This window comes from Pelophylax lessonae (assembly GCF_965119305.1).
Source record: "Pelophylax lessonae genome assembly, chromosome: 1".
Classification (NCBI taxonomy): Eukaryota; Metazoa; Chordata; class Amphibia; order Anura; family Ranidae; genus Pelophylax; species Pelophylax lessonae.
Window position 1 is genome coordinate 314,448,266 of NC_138768.1, and position 21,782 is coordinate 314,470,047.

At 42.8% G+C, this 21,782-nt stretch overlaps 1 protein-coding gene and 1 long non-coding RNA gene across 2 annotated transcripts in view; one reads left to right on the forward strand and one right to left on the reverse strand.

Annotated features, from left to right (window-relative positions):
• LOC309558700 overlaps positions 1–21,782 on the forward strand; it is a 183,517-nt gene that overhangs the window by 118,083 nt on the left and 43,652 nt on the right. The gene's annotated exons all lie outside the window — the stretch shown is intronic.
• LOC309544354 (uncharacterized protein) lies at positions 17,491–18,345 on the reverse strand (the record flags this gene model as incomplete). The annotated part of the gene is made up of 1 exon (XM_082243253.1): positions 17,491–18,345. The coding sequence occupies one exon, from the start codon at positions 18,343–18,345 to the stop codon at positions 17,491–17,493; it is 855 nt and encodes a 284-aa protein (XP_082099379.1).

The window sequence follows — 21,782 nt, forward strand, 5'->3', positions numbered from 1 at the left end:
TTTAAAAACCACCCAGGTCTTTCCAAGGCACTGGTTACCCAAACCGGGACCCCTAAAGCACCTGGAGCTGCAGAGATTATGCCTAGGTCAGGACAAAGTTCAAATAGAACTCTGCCCTTCCCCTGAAGACCTCTACTGCTGGAGATGTTTTAGTGAGTGCAGTTGTTGAATTCAGAGTGGATGTCTTGACAACAAGGCTTTGACACAGCAGAAGCAAATTGATTCAAAAGGAACTTAGACAAGACAGGTGTAGGAACCTTGGACCAGACGGGTAATGCAACATGCAACAAATGTGGAGACTCACATGTTTCAAATTCTACAGCTGGTGAGCGACTAACCCTAGTACAAGAGGCTGGCTGGGTAGCAGGCACCAGATCAGCAGCAGATCAGGCTGGACTGGAGTAGCAGACATTGTAATCCTGCAAGTGATTTCAGGGCACTGAGCAGATTGTGCTGCTGGTGGGAGAGTAGTGACAGTATTGAGAAGTGCAGCAGAAAAAGTAGCAATAACAGGGAATGAATTCTGAGGTGTTGCTAAGAGTAATGTAGGGGAAATGTAGGGGAAGCACATGTATAGGAAGCAGGGTACTGATATATAGGAAGTAAGGAGTCCTAACAAAAGCAGAGATTCTTGGTGCCTAGAGGCAGAACTAAATTGGTGGGAATCAACTGAGACCGAGGATAGTATCTATGACCGTGTTTGGGGTAGAGGCTGAACAAAGTTCAGTTTGCATTTCCCTTGTCTAACTAGAGATTGCACAACAGTTATACAATCTAACAGACCTTTTTGTGAAAAAGCTTAGAAGTGCTCAAGAAAGTAAGATTTGTCATTCTCCAGCGTACATACAAGAGACTCAATCTGAGACATATGTATGTATGACTAAAAGGAGAAGAGAAACCATCATGGTCTTGAGGAATTGCAGAAAGAGCTAGCTCTCCCATAGAAGCATTTTAACATAAAGCCTGGATATACATTGGTGCGATGGAAGACATGTGATTCGCACCGCAAGTACTAAGAGCAGATACCCCCCAGTTTTCAAGTGTAGCTGATCTGGTCATTAGTGGGCTTCAGTGTTACGTAAAGGATACCATGTGCAGGTATCCAGAGGCAGCAGGGATGAGGATGACCAGACTAGTGTGGCTTTACTTAAGAAACCAGAATCAGAGTGACTATGATTAAAATAAGGTTTATTATGCACACAATTCCTATCCAACACCAACAAACCATAAGCAAAGCAAAAGTGAAAAATAAATGTGACAGTGAAGCAAAACCAAACCAAAAACCTAACTATAATACACTATATACAAATAGAGTGAAGCTGACATATACAGGACATGACCAGGACTAAGACTGGGAACAAGGGGAGCAGAGATGGGGATAACAGGATACAGGGAACTAGATGCATGGTAAAGGATAAGGCAGGGGCCAGGATAATGAGCAAGCAGGTGTATGACTAACAGGCAAAACACTGAAGCACTGATACAAATCAAGGAAGGGGTTATATACCTTCCCAGCAGCGAGCATCAGGTGAAGCCTAATTACTGAGATCTGCTGGCTGCTGAGAGACACCTATTAGTGGCCACTGGAACTGCACCCTTCAGCTCTTGGAACTACAGTCCCACCTACAGGTGATCCAGGGTGTGACCGCTTTAGCCAAAAAAACAATTTTTTAAATTTGAGATAACATTGGAGGATGTGACAAAATATGAATTAAAATAAAAAAAATATTAAAAAATGACCACAGTCAATATGTATAGGTACACATTAAAAGTGGACCAGCAACAATTGTTTAAATGGCCCAGAACTTAAAAACATTGTTTTAAATGTATAGGAGAAATGGAAAAAAAAATATTTTATTGAACCATGATTCATCCTTGATGTGGGTGAAAAAGTATTATCGTTTATTCAAATTTTTTTTTCTATTTTCAGGTAAAGTGTACTGTATTTAAAGGCACATTTACCCATTTTTTAAACACTTAAAGGCCCTGCACTCAGCTTCTAAATCCTGTTGTGGGCTGACAACTCTCAGCATTTTTTGGAACTAAGTGGTTTTTGTCTTTTGCTAAATTACTTAAAGAGGAAGTAAACCCTCCCCAAAAAAATGAAATAAAAAAAAACCCTGTAAGACAAAGGCATAATGAGCTAGTGTGCATCGCATACTAGCTCATTATGAAATACTTACTTTAGAATGAAGCCCCCGCAGTGCCACCCACTCAGCGACAGGACAACCAACATGTTTGGCCAATCTGCTTCCTGGTTCGTGTCCTCCGGGCCATCTGATTGGCCGGAGGCCGGAGCACAGGGCTCTGAAGGAATGGCACGGGTGGCCGCTCCTTCAGAGTGCATGTGCCGATGACGTCATCGGCTGCATTAAAAGTAAATATCTCCTAAACGGTGCAAGTTTAGGAGATAATTACAGTACCTATAGATAAGCCTTATTAAAGGCTTACCTATAGGTACAAGATCATAGAGAGGGTATACAAACTCTTTAAACACACCCACTCTTCCATCATCAGAACACTTATCAATCTGTAGTCCCCAGCTAGCAACTAAGGTGTACGTTTAGTAACCGGTGTTAATTCTTGCATTATCACCGTTCTCCTAACACGTTCTAACACCGCCAATTTTTACACCGGCTGTGAGGCTGTTTAGTAAACCGTGTTGTGTTGACTCCAGCTCGGTGATAAGCGGTGTTAGCTAGCAGCGTGTTAGCACCGTGTTAGAGAGTGGGGAAGGTTTAACTAGCTGCACAGCAGACATCCTGTGTGTGAAAACCTATGATCCACAGTAAAGGAACATTAAGGTGTACATTTAGTAACCGGTGTTAAATGGGTGTTAAGTGGTGTTAGGCCTTATCACAGTGAATCAGGGTGTTAATTCCCTAAGACGTGTTTAGTAAACCGTGTTAACTAAGGTAGGAACCAAATATCACCTCTCTTCACCTTACAGTGTTGTCTCTGTGATAACGACAGTGTTAGTTAGTATAGGAATGTACCTGTTTAGTAACCCGTGTTAGCTCAGAAGAGTCTTAAAACCAGTGTAAACTTGGTGTTAAACCCCCTGAATTTAACACCTAGTCAGACCAGGTGTTAAGGCCTTATTTTCAGTGTAGAAGAGGAATTTCACTTCTCATTGTGGTCAGTAAGTGCTTCAGGACAACACTATTAGAGACTGCAGGGTATGTGTTCATCTAGAACCCTGTGTCTGCAGCACTCACATATCATGTATATATAATGGCAGAGCAGAGGGGACATCTTTGCTGAGAAAGGAGAGCAGTAGACCTCAATGACAGAGAGGTGCATATTTTCTACTGCATGAGACCATCTTAAGCCAGTTATACATGGACGGAAATGTGGCTGGTTCAGCACGGACCAACTGAAATTCCATCAGGCTCCATTCACACCTGGGCGTTTTTGAGCATTTTTCAGCTCCAAAAACGCTAAAAAAAAACGTTCCAAAATGCCCAACAAGTAAAACCCCATTCATTTAAATGGCCCCTGTTCACATCTGAGCGTTTTAACGCCTGAAGCAAAACACCCAAGGCTCAAAAAAGTACATGAGCTTCTTTTTGGGCTGATTACCAGTGTTTTTGTTAGATGTCAATGCCTACTTCCAAAAACGCCTGAAAAATGCAGTAAAAACGCGGTAAAAATCGCGGTAAAAATCGCGAAAATGCTACGCTCAGGTGTGAATGCAGCCTCAATGTATGGGCAGGCTGGTTGTACAGAAGTTGAGTGGTAGATGGACTTCTGTACAACCAGCCTGTCAATTAGTGCCGCCAGGTATAGCCTGCAGTACTGATCAGTATTCTGACAGAGGGGAAGTATCCCTGTGGTCAGAACACAATAGCTCAGTGGAAATGATTCCCCCGTCCTCATAAATTGAATGTGTGAATGGGTGAATCAAGTCCTTTTTTTGTTTAACTCGGTGGTTAAAAAAAAAAAAAAAAATAGATATTAATGTATGCCTTAGCATGTCTGATGCTTGGCAGCTGACGCGTAGGATTGATGTGTACTTTTTCTAAGGGCCCGATTCACACCATGCCAGCACATGAATCACACAGAAATGCACTGCGAGTTCCTGTGCCATCAGAAGGCATGCAAAATGCATTCCATTTGTGATCTGCAGTGGGTGTCAATAGAAAGGTAATGACACCCCAATCCAGGTTAAAAATGCAGTGCGTTTGCCCGCACTGGATCGCATAATGCTTTTGTACCATGCAATCTGGTTACAGTGCGGTTTAAAAAGTAGTGTATCCACTACTTTTGGTGCAGCATAGTGTGATTTTAGCCCATTCAGGGCCGGTTCATACTATGCCTACACATGCATTGCACAGAAATGAGATGTGTATTCCTGTGCGATTTACATGTGGTTCTATGCAGTGCAATTTCAGGCAATTTGTTTTGAATGGGCTAAAATCACACCACGCTCTAGTCGCCCTAGTGTGAACCGGGACTAAAGGAACATTGAATGTTTTTTAAAGCTGTTGAAAAATAAAAAATAAACACATGTAAAAGCACATACACACCCTGACTAATATTCTATAATATAAATTTACATATATTATTTTTTTAAAACTACTATTGCTCTACCATCCTCCACCCTAAAGGATCATAAGTTAATCCTTAGAACTGAGTTATGGGGTTAAAATATAGCCAATAAAAAAAAACACATTTAAAACCTATACACACTTTTATTAAAATAATAAAGATTTTTTTTAATATTACCCTGCCATCCCTCCCACCTTAGCTAACTGCATTCATTTCCAGACACATTTCCTTTTTTCTCTTTTAGGGCTGGTTCACACGATGCCACACATGAATTGCACAGAAATATACTGTGCATTCCTATGCGATTAAGACTGCATGCAAAATGTACTCCATTATTTGCGATTTGCAGTGGGTGTCAATAGAAAGTTAATGACACCCCAAACGCAGGTTGAAAACGCATTGCATTTTCCCACACCTGCCCACACTGGACTGCATGGTACAAAAGATCTGATTAAAGTGCGGTTTAAAAAGTAGTGAATGCACTACCTTTGGTGCAGTGTGGTGTGATTTTAGCACATCTCATTTCTGTGCGATGCATGTGTAGGCATAGTATGAACCGGCCCTGAATGGTCTAAAATCGCATTACATTGCACCAAAAGTAGTGCATGCACTACTTTTTAAACCGCACTGTTACCAGATCACATGGTACAAAAGTACTATGCGATCCAGTGCGGGCAAACACACTGCATTTCCAACCTGCATTTGGGGAGTTATTACCTTTCTATTGACACCCACTGCAGATCACAAATGGAATGCATTTTGCATGCCTTCTGATCGCACAGGAACTCACAGTGCATTTCTGTGTGATTCATGTGCTGGCATGGTGTGAATCGGCCCTTAGAAAAAGTACATATCAATCCTACGTGTCAGCTGCCAAGCATCAGACATGCTAAGGCATACATTAATCTATATATTTTTTTTTTCAACCACGGAGTTAAAAAAAAAAAGGACTTGATTCACCCATTCACACATTCCATTTATGTGGACTTCCCCTTCCCCCTCTGTCAGAATACTGAGTGATCAGTACTGCAGGCTATAGCTGGCAGCACTAATTGATCGGGGAAAACCCCGACAGGCTGGTTGTACAGAAGTCCATCTACCACTCAACTTCTGTACAACCAGCCTGCCCATACATTGATGGAATTTCAGTTGGTCCGTGCTGAACCAGCCAAATTTCCATCCATGTATGACTGGCTTAAGATAGTGGTCTCATGCAGTAAGAAATATGCACCTCTCTGTCATTGAGGTCTACTGCTCTCCTTTCTCAGCATAGATATCCCCTCTGCTCTGCCATTATATATGCATGATATGTGAATGCTGCAGACACAGGGTTCTAGATGAACACATACCCTGCAGTCTACAATAGTGTTGTCCTGAAGCACTTACTGACCACAATGAGCAGTGAAATTCCTCTTCTACACTAAAAAAAAAGACCTTAACACCTGGTCTGACTAGGTGTTAAATTCAGGAGATTTAACACCAAGTTTACACTGGTTTTAAGACTCTTCTGAGCTAACACAGGTTACTAAACAGGTACATTCCTATACTAACACTGTAGTTATCACAGAGACAACACCGTATGGTGAAGAGACGTGATATTTGGTTCCTACCTTAGTTAACACGGTTTACTAAACACGTCTTAGGAAATTATCACCTTGATTCTCTGTGATAAAGCCTAACACCACTTAACACCCATTTAACACCGGTTACTAAACGTACACCTAAGTGGTCTAAATCTAAAAACTTAAGAATTATGCCAACTTTTCTTAACCACTTCAATTTTCACCAATTTTCAGCTTTCAGGGCTCTCACAGTTTGAATGACAATTACTTAGTCATGCAACACTATACCTATTCAAAATTTTTACAGTTTTTTCACACAAATATAGCTTTCTTTTGGTGGTATATAATTACCACTGGGTTTTTTATTTTTTGCAACATAAGTGAAAAAATAAGAAAGTTTTGAAAAAAAAAAAACACTTTTTTTTAGTTTCTATTAAAAATTTTGGAAAATAAGTCATTTTTGTTTATAAATGCGGGCCACAATTTATACTGCTAAATATCTTTGGTAACAAATAACCCAAATTAGTGGATATTATTTAGTCTGTGTGAAAGTTATAAAGTCTACAAACTATGGTGCCAATCATTAAAAATTGATCCCACTTGACCACACCTGATGCACTGACGACCTATCTAATTTCTTGAGGGCCTGAAATGTCATGACAGTACAAATACACCTTAAATGACCCCTTTTTGGAAAGTAGACATTCCACAGTATTTAGTAAGAGGTTTGGTGCGTTTTTTGAAGTTGTCATTTTTTCCCACAAATCTCGGGAAAATTAAGAAATCCATTTTTTTTTTTTTTTTACACAAAATAGTCATAATAACAAGTTATTTCTCACACACAGCTTATGCATATTTTCAATTACACCCCAAAATACATTCTGCTACTCCTCCTGAGTATGGCGATACCACATGTGTGAGACTTTTTTTACAGCCTGGTTACATACAGAGGCCCAACATGCAAGGAGCACCGTCAGGTGTTCTAGGAGCATAAATTACACATATCATTTCCTAACTACACATTTTTGAAGGCCCCGGAGCACCAGGACAGTGGAATTACCCACAAAATGACCCCATTTTGGAAAGCAACACCCCAATATATAATATATGAGGCAAGGGCTGCAGATAGGCACTTAGGTACTCTGATGGGCTGCAGAAAGGTACTCTGGTACTCTGATGGGCTGCAGAAAGGTACTCTGGTACTCTGATGGGCTGCAGATAGGTACTCAGGTACTCTGATATAGGTACTCAGGTACACTGTTTGGCTGGATACAGGTACTCGGGTACTCTAATGGGCTGGAGACAGGTACTTGGGTACTCTAATGGGCTGAAGATAGGTACTCCGGTACTCTGATGGGCTGGAGACAGGTACCCGGGTACTCTGATAGGCTGGAGACAGGTACTTGGGTACTCTGATGGGCTGGAGACAGGTACTTGGGTACTCCGATTGGGCTGGAGACAGATACTCGGTTACTCTGATGGGCTGGAGACAGGTACTCGGGTACTGTGATGGGCTAGAGACAGGTACTCAGTTACTTTTATGGGCTGGAGACAGGTACTGGGGTACACTGGGCTGGAGACAGGTACTCTGATGGGCTGGTGTCGGGTACTCTTATGGGCTGGTGACAGGTACTCGGGTACTCTGAGGGGTTGTGAAAGGTACTCGGGTACTCTGTTGGGCTAGTGACGGGTGCTCTGATGGGCTGGTGACAGGTACTCTTTACTACTGGGGGCAATTAGTGTGCTTTGCTGTGTACAGGATCGGTGTGTGAGGAGGAGAACCCGGTAACAGCTAGTTACCACGGTTTGTTTACATTCTGTTACCAGCTGTGTTTGGACACAGCTGATCACGTGGTAAATAACCAATTTTATTTTATTTACCCTGATTGGGGATGGGCTGTGTCAGAGTGACATGCCTCATCCCCCATCACCGCACGCCCCTGGGGGCTCGCAGGAGTGGCGTGCACAAGGACAGTGCATGTGACCGGCTGTGATTGGACACAGATCACATGGTAAAGAGACATTTTTATTGGCTCTTTACACTGATCAGAGATGGACTGTGTCCAGGAGAACACGCCTCATCCCCGACCGCCACATGCCCATAGGGGCATGCAAGAGCAGCGAGAACGGGCAGATATCATATGACGCCCGCCAAGAGGGAGAGAGTGTTCCTGCCGGTGTCATTTTACAGTGCACCAGTAGGTAACTGGTTAAATAATTATCAACAGGTATGTTTGATCAGCATTGCTGGATGATATGATTGACAATGGATTTACAATGAGATATTTTTTTAAAATAAAAGATTATAAAAAAGTGTGTGTCTTTATTTACTAATTACATTTTGTGAAATAATACGGCTACCAAGTGCCCCGCACTCATTTGGGAACACATTCATCTCTTTTTTAAAACAATTTATTGAGCTGACCAGAACCAATTATTGAGGGAGCCACATTTTTACAGCTCTTACTGTGAAGAAGCCTTTCTGCATGTGGAGGTGAAAATCTCCTTTCCTCCAGATGTAAAGAGCGCACCCTTGTCCTTTGTGATGACCGTAAAGTGAAAAACTCTGCAATACATGGTGAGCTTCTTGCCCCTCCCCCTTCCCTGCTCTGAGACATACAATAAATAGCAAATAGCAGCTAGACTAAAATAATTTTACTGCAGCATATCAGGCAGGAATGCGATTGGTTGCCAGAGGTTATAGCATATCATTACTGTTCACTAATTAGTTGCTAGAGGTTGCAGCACATAAGTGTTGCTTGCTGATTGGTTGCTAGAGGTTACATCCTTACTGCAGACTGTTTGCTAGAGGTTACTGCACATCATTACTGCTCACTGATTGGTTGGTAGAGGTTACTGCACATCATTATTGCTCACTGACTGGTTGCTAGAGGTTATTGCACATCCTTATCCCTCACTGAGTGATTGCTAGAGGTTACTGTAAATCATTACTGCTAACTGATTGGTTTCTAAAGGTTACTGCAAATCATTATTGCTCACTGATTGGTTGCTAGAGATTACAGCAGATCATTACTGTTCACTAATTGGTTTCTAGAATGCTTACTGCACATCATTACCTCTGCATCAAATCGTGGGGGTGGCCAAACTTCACTAAGACTGAGGCATTGTTACATACCAGAAGTTTAGCAGTGCACTATATACAGACTGCAGGGTTCGGGTGTTATGTCCCTTAGACACGGGGGTGTTGCTAGCAATGCTGCCAGTATCTGCTCAGCAAGTTACACACAGGCTGGATGTACTTCTTAAACAAGCAAAAAATTGGGGGAGCAGACCCTGAACATGTATATCTAAAGCCGGTGCAGCTATTGACCAAGCAACATGTATATTAAAAAAGAATAGCGCAACCATGCAAAAGAAATGACTATCAAATATGGAGACAATCCATAAATAAAAATGGGGGTTTAGTCCCACCATATGGGCATATCGTGCTCAAGCCCACCACTGCGTCAAAGTACCCCATTATCAGTGGGTCCTACACTATCCATAAAAAAGGGGTGAATCCAGCCTCTCTTACCCTTGGAGACAACACTCCTTGCTGGGAAGGTCTGCTAATGCACTGCAGGGGACTCCTCCTATATCTACTTGATAGAGGACACCAATAGAGTACAGGTGTGTGTGGGGGATGGGATGCTCAACCACATAAGTCTGGTCAGACCGAATACATAATAAACAAGCAAAAAATTGGGGGAGCAGACCCTGAACATGTATATCTAAAGCCGGTGCAGCTATGGACCAAGCAACATGTATATTAAAAAAGAATAGCGCAACCATGCAAAATAAATGACTATCAAATATGGAGACAATCCATAAATAAAAATGGGGGTTTAGTCCCACCATATGGCCATATCGTGCTCAAGCCCACCACTGCGTCAAAGTACCTAATTATCAGTGGGTCCTACACTATCCATAAAAAAGGGGTGAATCCAGCCTCTCTTACCCTTGGAGACAACACTCCTTGCTGGGAAGGTGTGCTAATGCACTGCAGGGGACTCCTCCTATATCTACTTGATAGAGGACACCAATAGAGTACAGGTGTGTGTGGGGGATGGGATGCTCAACCCCATAAGTCTGGTCAGACCGAATACATAATAAACAAGCAAAAAATTGGGGGAGCAGACCCTGAACATGTATATCTAAAGCCGGTGCAGCTATGGACCAAGCAACATGTATATTAAAAAAGAATAGCGCAACCATACAAAAGAAATGACTATCAAATATGGAGACAATCCATAAATAAAAATGGGGGTTTAGTCCCACCATATGGCCATATCGTGCTCAAGCCCACCACTGCGTCCCATCCCCCACACACACCTGTACTCTATTGGTGTCCTCTATCAAGTAGATATAGGAGGAGTCCCCTGCAGTGCATTAGCACACCTTCCCAGCAAGGAGTGTTGTCTCCAAGGGTAAGAGAGGCTGGATTCACCCCTTTTTTATGGATAGTGTAGGACCCACCGATAATGGGGTACTTTGACGCAGTGGTGGGCTTGAGCACGATATGGCCATATGGTGGAACTAAATCCCCATTTTTATTTATGGATTGTCTCCATATTTGATAGTCATTTCTTTCAGAAGTTTAGCAGTGCACTATATACAGACTGCAGGGTTCGGGTGTTATGTCCCTTAGACACGGGGGTGTTGCTAGCAATGCTGCCAGTATCTGCTCAGCAAGTTACACACAGGCTGGATGTACTTCTTAAACAAGCAAAAAATTGGGGGAGCAGACCCTGAACATGTATATCTAAAGCCGGTGCAGCTATTGACCAAGCAACATGTATATTAAAAAAGAATAGCGCAACCATGCAAAAGAAATGACTATCAAATATGGAGACAATCCATAAATAAAAATGGGGGTTTAGTCCCACCATATGGCCATATCGTGCTCAAGCCCACCACTGCGTCAAAGTACCCCATTATCAGTGGGTCCTACACTATCCATAAAAAAGGGGTGAATCCAGCCTCTCTTACCCTTGGAGACAACACTCCTTGCTGGGAAGGTCTGCTAATGCACTGCAGGGGACTCCTCCTATATCTACTTGATAGAGGACACCAATAGAGTACAGGTGTGTGTGGGGGATGGGATGCTCAACCACATAAGTCTGGTCAGACCGAATACATAATAAACAAGCAAAAAATTGGGGGAGCAGACCCTGAACATGTATATCTAAAGCCGGTGCAGCTATGGACCAAGCAACATGTATATTAAAAAAGAATAGCGCAACCATGCAAAATAAATGACTATCAAATATGGAGACAATCCATAAATAAAAATGGGGGTTTAGTCCCACCATATGGCCATATCGTGCTCAAGCCCACCACTGCGTCAAAGTACCTAATTATCAGTGGGTCCTACACTATCCATAAAAAAGGGGTGAATCCAGCCTCTCTTACCCTTGGAGACAACACTCCTTGCTGGGAAGGTGTGCTAATGCACTGCAGGGGACTCCTCCTATATCTACTTGATAGAGGACACCAATAGAGTACAGGTGTGTGTGGGGGATGGGATGCTCAACCCCATAAGTCTGGTCAGACCGAATACATAATAAACAAGCAAAAAATTGGGGGAGCAGACCCTGAACATGTATATCTAAAGCCGGTGCAGCTATGGACCAAGCAACATGTATATTAAAAAAGAATAGCGCAACCATACAAAAGAAATGACTATCAAATATGGAGACAATCCATAAATAAAAATGGGGGTTTAGTCCCACCATATGGCCATATCGTGCTCAAGCCCACCACTGCGTCCCATCCCCCACACACACCTGTACTCTATTGGTGTCCTCTATCAAGTAGATATAGGAGGAGTCCCCTGCAGTGCATTAGCACACCTTCCCAGCAAGGAGTGTTGTCTCCAAGGGTAAGAGAGGCTGGATTCACCCCTTTTTTATGGATAGTGTAGGACCCACCGATAATGGGGTACTTTGACGCAGTGGTGGGCTTGAGCACGATATGGCCATATGGTGGAACTAAATCCCCATTTTTATTTATGGATTGTCTCCATATTTGATAGTCATTTCTTTTGCATGGTTGCGCTATTCTTTTTTAATATACATGTTGCTTGGTCCATAGCTGCACCGGCTTTAGATATACATGTTCAGGGTTTGCTCCCCCAATTTTTTGCTTGTTTATTATGTATTCGGTCTGACCAGACTTATGAGGTTGAGCATCCCATCCCCCACACACACCTGTACTCTATTGGTGTCCTCTATCAAGTAGATATAGGAGGAGTCCCCTGCAGTGCATTAGCACACCTTCCCAGCAAGGAGTGTTGTCTCCAAGGGTAAGAGAGGCTGGATTCACCCCTTTTTTATGGATAGTGTAGGACCCACCGATAATGGGGTACTTTGACGCAGTGGTGGGCTTGAGCACGATATGGCCATATGGTGGAACTAAATCCCCATTTTTATTTATGGATTGTCTCCATATTTGATAGTCATTTCTTTTGCATGGTTGCGCTATTCTTTTTTAATATGGATGTACTTCTTAACCAAGGAGAGGTTTATTACTCACTCTGAGACATGCTGACATGAAGGAGTCATAATATAACAGCTTCTGTTCCTAACAGATGTAATCTCTTCTCTGTACCATGCTGCTGCTTCCAGGCTCAACACACACTGTCTGACTTCCTGGTACAGCCCCTTCCCCATCATGCATCAGGAGAAAAGGGGAAAGGTCACAGTAATACTGCACAAACATCACACCTCCTCTCCTTCCCAAAAAAACAAAAACAAAACAGCAACAAAAAAGAGAACAAAATGTTCAACACATAACATAAAAAGGCAATCAGGATCAGCAAATAGTATCTCCAACTCAGTTCTGTGATTTCCGCAGCACTTCATGAGCCCTTTGTCTGTGTTTTCTGACCACCAATGTGTCCCGTAAGACTTCCGTGCTTTGCCAACGAGGAGTTTGATGTCTCTGGCGGGTAGACTTACGAAGTGGCACAGCACTGGGAGGGATAGAGTTGGTCAACGGTTCTGGAGATGTTTGTGGGTGTCCAACAGACAAATCAGTCTCTGTAACTCCAGGCACATGGCTGGGCTTCTCAGGAATATGGTCACCAACCGTTTCAAGGGTTGGTTGTAAACTTGTGGGATCATGCCAGACACCATGCCATATGTAGGGTGTATGTAGTTCCGCGCTTAGGATGAGGGGTATATATGTACAATAGAACACCGCACCTAGCTGCTGCCCACTTCAAAAATGCGACCCTAGAAGGGGAGCACTTGAAAAAATAAAAGGGGAAGGGAAGTGATTGGCGCTGCCTGGTGGGGTGTTATGGGAATGTATATGTAAGATGTCCTATAGAGGCATGTGTAGTAATTTGATATTGAAATCAGTGAATCATCAACTTAAAGTCTGATAAATGACAATCCTGTGTAAAACCAAAGTGGGTCTATGTATAAAAAATATATAATAAAACCCTATATACATAACATCAATAAATAAATTTCATACGTACAAAATGTGCAAAGAGAAGTGCAAACAGTGAATACAAAAGTGAAGTGCTAAAAAATTAAATAAAATTAATCCAATGAAATCCAGTGGTAAATATGTGACCATAAAATGACAATAGGTAAGTATACTATAAAAATTCTTAATAAATATAGGTAAAGTAATAAATAGCGTATATATGACCCTAAAATGACAATCGATGGGTATGCTCTTAAAGTGCCAGTAAATACAAGTAGAAAAAATGAATAAATAATTCTCAATAAATAAATAAATAAATAGGTGCAAACGGTGCAAAAGGTGAACCAATTAATTGGTGAAAATATCCGTGCCGAACTAGCGGTACATAAATGAAAAAATGCAGACTAAAAAGTCAATACAAATAATCCCACAAAAGAATCCAAGTAAATGTGCCGTCTCAGTGGTTTAAAAAGTCCAAAAAGAGTACTAAATAGGTGAAGTCAATATATGGTGGATTGTAGTGCTCTTTTCTCTATGCCCAAAGTATAGTGGGTGGGCAGAAGGAAGATGTGTTCCCCTGAGCCTGGGGTCCTGCGCTTACCAGATTCCCCTACCCCTACAGGGGTAAACAGCGGGTCGATTATTAGGGGATCGCTCCCACACACTGGCAATCAGGATCTCCTATGGCCTTGGTATCACTCCGTGGTAGCAGTGCAGATGTCAGCTCAATAGGTATAAAATAGGAATCCAGTACAGTGCCCGGGTATGTAGGAGAAAAAGGGAAGGAGCCTCCAATAGTGTAAAATTGTTTCACAGAACAGCTTTATTATATAAAAAAGACATGTACTCACAAGGTATAAAATACAGAGATATGCCCGTCTGGCATAGGAGCCGCAACCTCCTCTCTTGCGGTGCACGCCAGAAAGTAGCGTGCGAACCAACCGCCGGATGTGCGTCCCAAGCCTCGGGTTCAGTGGACGGAAATGACGTGCCATATGTCACCAGCAGAGCTCAGAGTAGACTCTGGTGGTTGGTTAGCAAGAGGGGTCGGATTTGTCTCTAGTGGCCGACAAATGCGCTTTCTCAATTGCGAAAGGTGTCGTCGAACATAAACGCCATTCTCCAAGCGTACAAGGTACATTCTCCTTCCAAGAGGCCGATCAATAATGCCAGGAAGCCAAGGAGGCAAACCTCTGTAATTCCGAAACCATACGAGATCACCAGCACAGAAACCAGGACGGCCTGGCGGAGGAGGTGTTGATGACTGTTCCTATGGACGAAGTAAATCAAGTTTGGTGCGGAGTTGCCTGCCAAACATAAGAAAAGCTGGGGACAGCCCAGTAGTAGCGTTATTCGTGTTTCGGTACATGGTCAAGAACTCCAGCAGCTTCTCCTCTGACATTCCAACCTGGTACACAGTGGACAGTAAGTGCTTCTTAAACGTCTGCACAAACCGTTCTGCCAGCCCATTCGAGGCTGGATGATAAGGAGCGGTTCTGTAGTGTTGGATACCCAAGCCACTGAGGAAGGAATAAAACTCAATTAGTAAAAGTAAAAGTAAATTGAGTGCCATTGTCCGACACTATGGCTGTTGGCAATCCATATTGAGCAAAGAGCTTCCGTAAGACTTGAATGGTAGCAGCTGAGGTAATAGAAGGCATTTGAAAAACCTCTGGCCATTTTGAATGCGCACCTACCACGATCAAATACATTTTACCCTGGATTGGGCCAGCAAAACCAAGATGGAGTCTTGACCACGGGTCTGTCGGCCATGGCCAAGGTTGCAGGGTTCCCCTCTTTTGCGGACGCTGAGCTTGACAGCACCCAGGACATTGAGCCACATTATCTTCAATTGCTGTATCCATTTGTGGCCACCAAACATAGCTTCGGGCTCGCTGCTTCATGCGCACCACACCAGGATGGCCTTCATGCAGTATCCTTAGCATGGTTGGTTGCAAAGACTGAGGTACAATCACTATATTGCCCCATTGTAGGCAACCAGCATTAGTCACAAGCTCACATTTTCTGGCAAAGTACGGACTAAATTCTTTTGAAACTTTCTCTGGCCATCCAGTCTGAATATATGAGAATATCTGAGAAAGGAAAGGGTCTGTGGCTGTATGTCTGGCAATTAGGGAGGTGGACATGCAGGACCGTGGCCTGTGTATTTCCACTACGGGTATGTCTCTTGGTAGGTGGTCTCCAAGTGGCAATCTGGAAAAGGCATCTGCATTGCCATGGGTATCATGGGAGCGGTATCTGATAGAATAAGGATAAGCTCCCAAAAATAAAGCACACCTTTGTAAGCGAGATGCTGTTGTTGTAGAAATTCCTTTCTGAGGGTTCAGGATTGACAACAGAGGTTTGTGGTCAGTGATAAGTGTGAACTCCCGACCATAGATGTACGTGTGAAATTTTTTTGTGGCCCATACAATGGCCAAAGCTTCCTTGTCTATCTGGGAGTAGTTTTGTTCTGCTGAGGTTAAAGACCTGGAGGCAAAAGAAATGGGGCGCACTGTGCCATCTAGCATGACATGGGAGAGCACGGCACCCAGTCCATAAGGCGAAGCGTCACAAGCCAAAGTGACGGGTTTCTTTAAATCATAGTGGACCAGAACTCGAGAAGACAGAATGAGTTCTTTGGAAAGCCGAAAGGCTTCTTCACATTTTTCTGTCCAAATCCATTTAGCTTTTGCATCTAGTAAGCGATGTAACGGGTAGAGCTGGTGTGCTAGTTTTGGCAAGAAACGGTGGTAGTAATTTAGGAGGCCAAGGTTAGATCTGAGCTGTGTGACATTCTGTGGAGTAGGGGCATGGGTAAGGGCTTTAACCTTTTCTTCAGTAGTGTGTAACCCATGTCGGTCCACCGTGTGGGCACAAAATTCCAGCCGAGACTTAAGAAATTTGCATTTTGAAAGATTGACACGTAAACCATACCTTTGGAGTCTCTCTAGCACCGCTTCCACATTCTTTCTATGTTCTTCATCAGTGGGACCGGTGATGAGCATGTCATCTAGTAGACATTGAGTGAAAGGTATGCCTGCCAGGACCTCATCCATGATCCGCTGCCAGATGGCTGGCGCTGGGGCAATGCCGAAAACCATGCGGTTATATTGGAATAAACCTTTATGTGTGTTAATGGTCAACAGATGGCGTGAATCTGGGTGTACTTGCAGTTGCAGGTAAGCTTGCTTTAAGTCTATTTTTGTTAACTTTTGCCCCCCAGCCAGTGAGCTAAATAGATCTTCAAGTCAAGGCAATGGGTATTGATCCACAAGAAGTTGGTTGTTCAGGGCAACCCTGAAATCCCCACAAATCCTAATGTCTCCAATCTTTTTCTTGACAGGCACAATTGGTGATGCCCATTCACTTCTATCAACTTTTGTTATGATGTTTTCAGCCAATAGGTGGTCCAGCTCTGCTTCCACTTTCTTCCGTAAGGCAAAAGGTACTGATCTTGCCTTACAAAAACGAGGTGTAGCACCTGGCTTCAAGAGGAGGTGGGCCATCTTACCTTTTACGGTGCCCAAAGAGTCCTCAAAAACCTCCTTAAAACGAGACTTCAGGGATTCCACCCAATGGTCCGTTTCAGAAAGCAATGTACATTGGGCAATGGTAAAAGGAGGCATGCCCAGGGCTTTGATCCAGTCTCTACCATACAACGGAGCACCTCCTTCACGTACAACATAAAGGCGCAGAGTTTGACTGCGGTTGCCCAATGTAACAAGGGGTTTCACATAACCCAAGGGTTGTAGTAGTTCCTTGCTATAGGTTTGTAGTGTGAGATTTGTAGGTTGGAGCGGTAGGGACAGACCCGATGCCTTTAAATTTGTCCATGAAATGACAGACACAGCCGCCCCTGTATCAACATCCATGGAGACAGGACAGGACAGCCATTGAGTGTGACATCCACTTTTATTGCCGGAGTACTCCCAGCTACTCAAAACAATCCAACATGCTGGACACAGGTCTCCTCATCAGAGCTGAAGCCGTTATTATCCGCATCCACACGAAACGTCTGTGTACGTCTCCCTCTTGTGGTACCGTTCAGGGAGCGGGAGCTGCGGCAACCGCGCCCAATATGACCAGTATTTCCACAGAGAAAACAAACTACATCCTTGAACTTGCAAGCAGGTGCACTGTGAGTAGTGTTACCACAACGGTAGCAAGTTGGCGTCCTAGAGACAGAAGAAGTAGGGTGGCGAGACTTAGGTTGATTTGGGGACGGTTGTCTTGGGTGTTGGGTATTAGCAGTGTGGAATATTTCCTCTCCCTGGTTCGCAGGAGTGTCAGGTGGTGCCTTCAGTAGGATGGCATCTCGTGTAGCCAACTCCATGACCGTAGCAAGGTCAGAGGCTTTCGTCAGAGTCAAGTCGGGTTCTGTGAGTAAACGTTTCTGTATGGCTGGGTCGCAGAGTCCCATGACAAACATGTCGCGGAGAGCTGTCTGCAGGTAGTCTCCAAACTGACAAGTGGCAGCTAGTTTATGTAAACCAATGATAAATGTCTTTATGTCCTCCCCTGCCTGCTGCCTCCTACTGTAGAACGGCTTTGGGTTGTAGTGTGCATGTAGATTCTGAATTAACTCCGGCAGGGGCTGAGAGGCCGGCTTGTCTGGGGAAATTAGGTCTCTGAGAATACCATATGCAGCTTGTCCCAATGCTGTGAGGAAAACTGCAACTTTCTTTTCTGCAGCCACACTATTTGCTTCCATATACTGCTCCAGCCTTTCCACCCAGGAGCTCCATGACTCAGCAGCAGGATCAAATGGTTGAATAAACCCTATGAATGCCATGTGTGCTAGAATCCACAATCCTCGTCGCCACTGTTATGTCCCTTAGACACGGGGGTGTTGCTAGCAATGCTGCCAGTATCTGCTCAGCAATAAGGATGATCGAACTTTTGAAAAGTTCGGTTCGGCCAGAACATCCGAACTTCCCGAAAGTTCGGCCCGGATTTCAGAACCCCATTGAAATCAATGGGACCCGAACTTCGGTAATCAAAAAACACAATTTTTAAGCCCTAAAACCCAATAAATGCCCCTAAAAAGTGCCTAGGGTTCTGGGTCATGCCCCATTAACTATTATAATAAAAACCAAAAAGTGCAGCGCTGAAATCAGTATACAATTATATAGCTGAAAAGCTCATATAAAGAAAACAAAAAAGGAGAGGGGATAATGTCCAAATGAATAGTCCCAATATTAAGTGCAGAGATGTGAATCCACGTGCAAAATAACTTTCTTCCAGTGACACCAGGGAAAAGTGTAGGAAGGGGACACCCTTGTGCTCAGGTATAACAAGCAGCTTACCGAAATTCCGTGGCTGCTCAATTTAATGAGACAGCCTCTCCCAGCTAGTAGTAAACCAGTAGGTCAACCGATATCAAGCTCAGGTGCTTCGAAAGACTCCAAAAGCCGAAAGCCGTTTCCGGTGTGTTGTTAAACCGATCACATTAATATGTGGCACACTTGGAACTTCTCATATACTCCATTGAACGTAAAGCCATATGTAGAAAGAAACAGAGGCCCATAGTGTAATCCCGTAAACCAATAGGTAAATTTATTAAAAAAACTACTTACAATTTAAAAGACAAAAACAGGCATGTAGTATGTGCCGGTCATGGATCTAACCGCGGCGTCCCGCAAGTCTCCAGATCAGCATATGGATAAACAGCCGGCTTCGTTGGGGGGCGTGTGGACGTTTATGTCTGGGATCGCCAACGTTTCGTCATAAGAAAGACTTCTTCTGGGCGTTAACTATTAATCACACAAAAAAAGTTCTTAAAAATTGTCATTTTTGATAAAAAAGCCAATTATTGAAAAAAAAAAAAAAAGAGAGATTTTTTGATTTTGACTTTGGATTTAGTATCTGGGGGGTCTAAAAGGTGTGCATGTGAAGTTTCAGCTCTGTAGCATGTCCAGAACCATGAAAAAAAAAAGATAATTTTTCAGTAGAACAGGGATGTGGGACCCTCCTTTAACACCTATATGATCTTTTTTTCTGGTTCTGGACATGCTACAGAGCTGAAACTTCACAGGTACACCTTTTAGACCCCTTAGACACAAAATCACACACAAAAAAGTTCTTAAAAATTGTCATTTTTGATAAAAAAGCCAATTATTGAAAAATTAAAAAAAAAAAAAAAAAGAGATTTTTTGATTTTTAATTTGGATTAAGTATCTGGGGGGTCTAAAAAGAGTACATGTGAAGTTTCAGCTCTGTAGCATGTCCAGAACCATAAAGAAAAAAGATTGTTTGTATTAGAAAACTTTCAGATCACCAATATGGCTTCTCGGTTTCCACACCTTGCCGGTTTAATAGAAGGCATTTTTTTGGGTTCTTTGCAGTCAGGAAAAACATCTGAACTTGTGTATAGTGGTACTGTGCACAAGTTCTGATGTTTTGCCTGCCTCCAAAAACCCCCAAAAAATGCCAGCAAAAACACACCTGGGCATTTTTTTTTTTTTTGACGCTAGCGTTTTTTTTTGGCATTTTTTGGGTCTTTGAGGCAGGCAAAACATCTGAACTTGTGTATAGTGGTGTATATACACCACTATAACAATCTTTTTTTTTAATGGTTCTGGACATGCCACAGAGCTGAAACTTCACATGTACACTTTTTTGACCTCCCAGATCTGAAATCCAAAGTAAAAATCTCTTTTTTTTTTTTTTTCAATAATTGGCTTTTTTATCAAAAATGACAATTTTTAAGAACTTTTTTTTTTGTGTGATTTTGTGTCTGGGGGGGGGGGGGGGGGTCTAAAAGATGTACCTGTGAAGTTTCAGCTCTGTAGCATGTCCAGAACCAGAAAAAAAAGGATTGTATGTATTAGAAAACTTTCAGCTCATGGGGTTAGCTTCTCTCCTCGGTTTTCGCACCTTGCCGGTTTCAAAGCAGGCATTTTTTGGGTTCTTTGCAGTCAGGAAAAACATCTGAACTTGTGTATAGTGGTACTGTGCACAAGTTCAGATGTTTTGCCTGCCTCCAAAACCCCCCAAAAAATGCCAGCAAAAACACACCTGGGTTTTTTTTTTTTGACGCTAGCATTTTTTTGGCATTTTTTTGGGTTCTTTTGAGGCAGGCAAAGCATCTGAACTTGTGTATAGTGGTATATATACACACATACATATATTTATATACACACCTAGACATATATAGGTGTGATAGTAGCAGAAATATATTACTGTAAATGATTTCATTAGCGCAAGCATATATTTCTGCTGCTATCACACCTATATATGTCTAGGTGTGTATATAAATATATGTATGTGTGTATATACACCACTATACACAAGTTCAGATGTTTTGCCTGCCTCCAAAACCCCCCCAAAAATGCCAGCAAAAACACACCTGGGCATTTTTTTTTGACGCTAGCGTTTTTTTGGCATTTTTTTGGGTTCTTTTGAGGCAGGCAAAACATCTGAACATGTGTATAGGGGTTATATATACACATATATGTCTGAATATATACCCCTAGACATATATAGGTGTGATAGTAGCAGAAATATATTACTGTAAATGATTTCATTAGCGCAAGCATTTATTTCTGCTACTATCACACCTATATATGTCTAGGGGTATATATACACATATATGTGTATATATACCCCCTATACACATGTTCAGATGTCATGTCTGACATCAAACATGTCCTCAAAAAAGCACTGGCAGTGGCAGCCCCTGCAGCATAAAAAATGCTTGGCTGGTGAGAAGCCATATGGGTGTGCCGAAGCAATTCAGAGAAATGATCATTTCTCTATAGTGGTCACCCTGCTATGGAAGGGTTTTGTCACCCTGCCATAGCAGTCACTGCCAGTTAACCCTACACTACACTACGGTCCCCTTCCACTTAACACTTTCCCTACAGAAACTACATTTTTGAAGCTAACTTAAGTGTAAAGGAGCACTCTAACTACACTAGATATCCCTTTCCTCACACTAAAAATAGCTAAATGACACTTTTAAAGTAAAATTAACAGAACTGCTTCCACTCTCTTCCATGTCCAGTATAACAATGCTAGGAATATGGCGGGGGCGATCTTATATACTGATGATTGGTCTAGGGACCCCCTAGTCACTCCAATCACATTCCTAGCATTCTCCTGCCCCCTCAATTGGCTTTTGCTAATGGTTCTGGTCCAATCACGGGCTTTTAAAGCCCATTTCCTGAAGCATTGCATTTTGGGCGGTTCTGGTTGCCGAATTCCGAACTTTTTGGGCAAAAAGTTCTA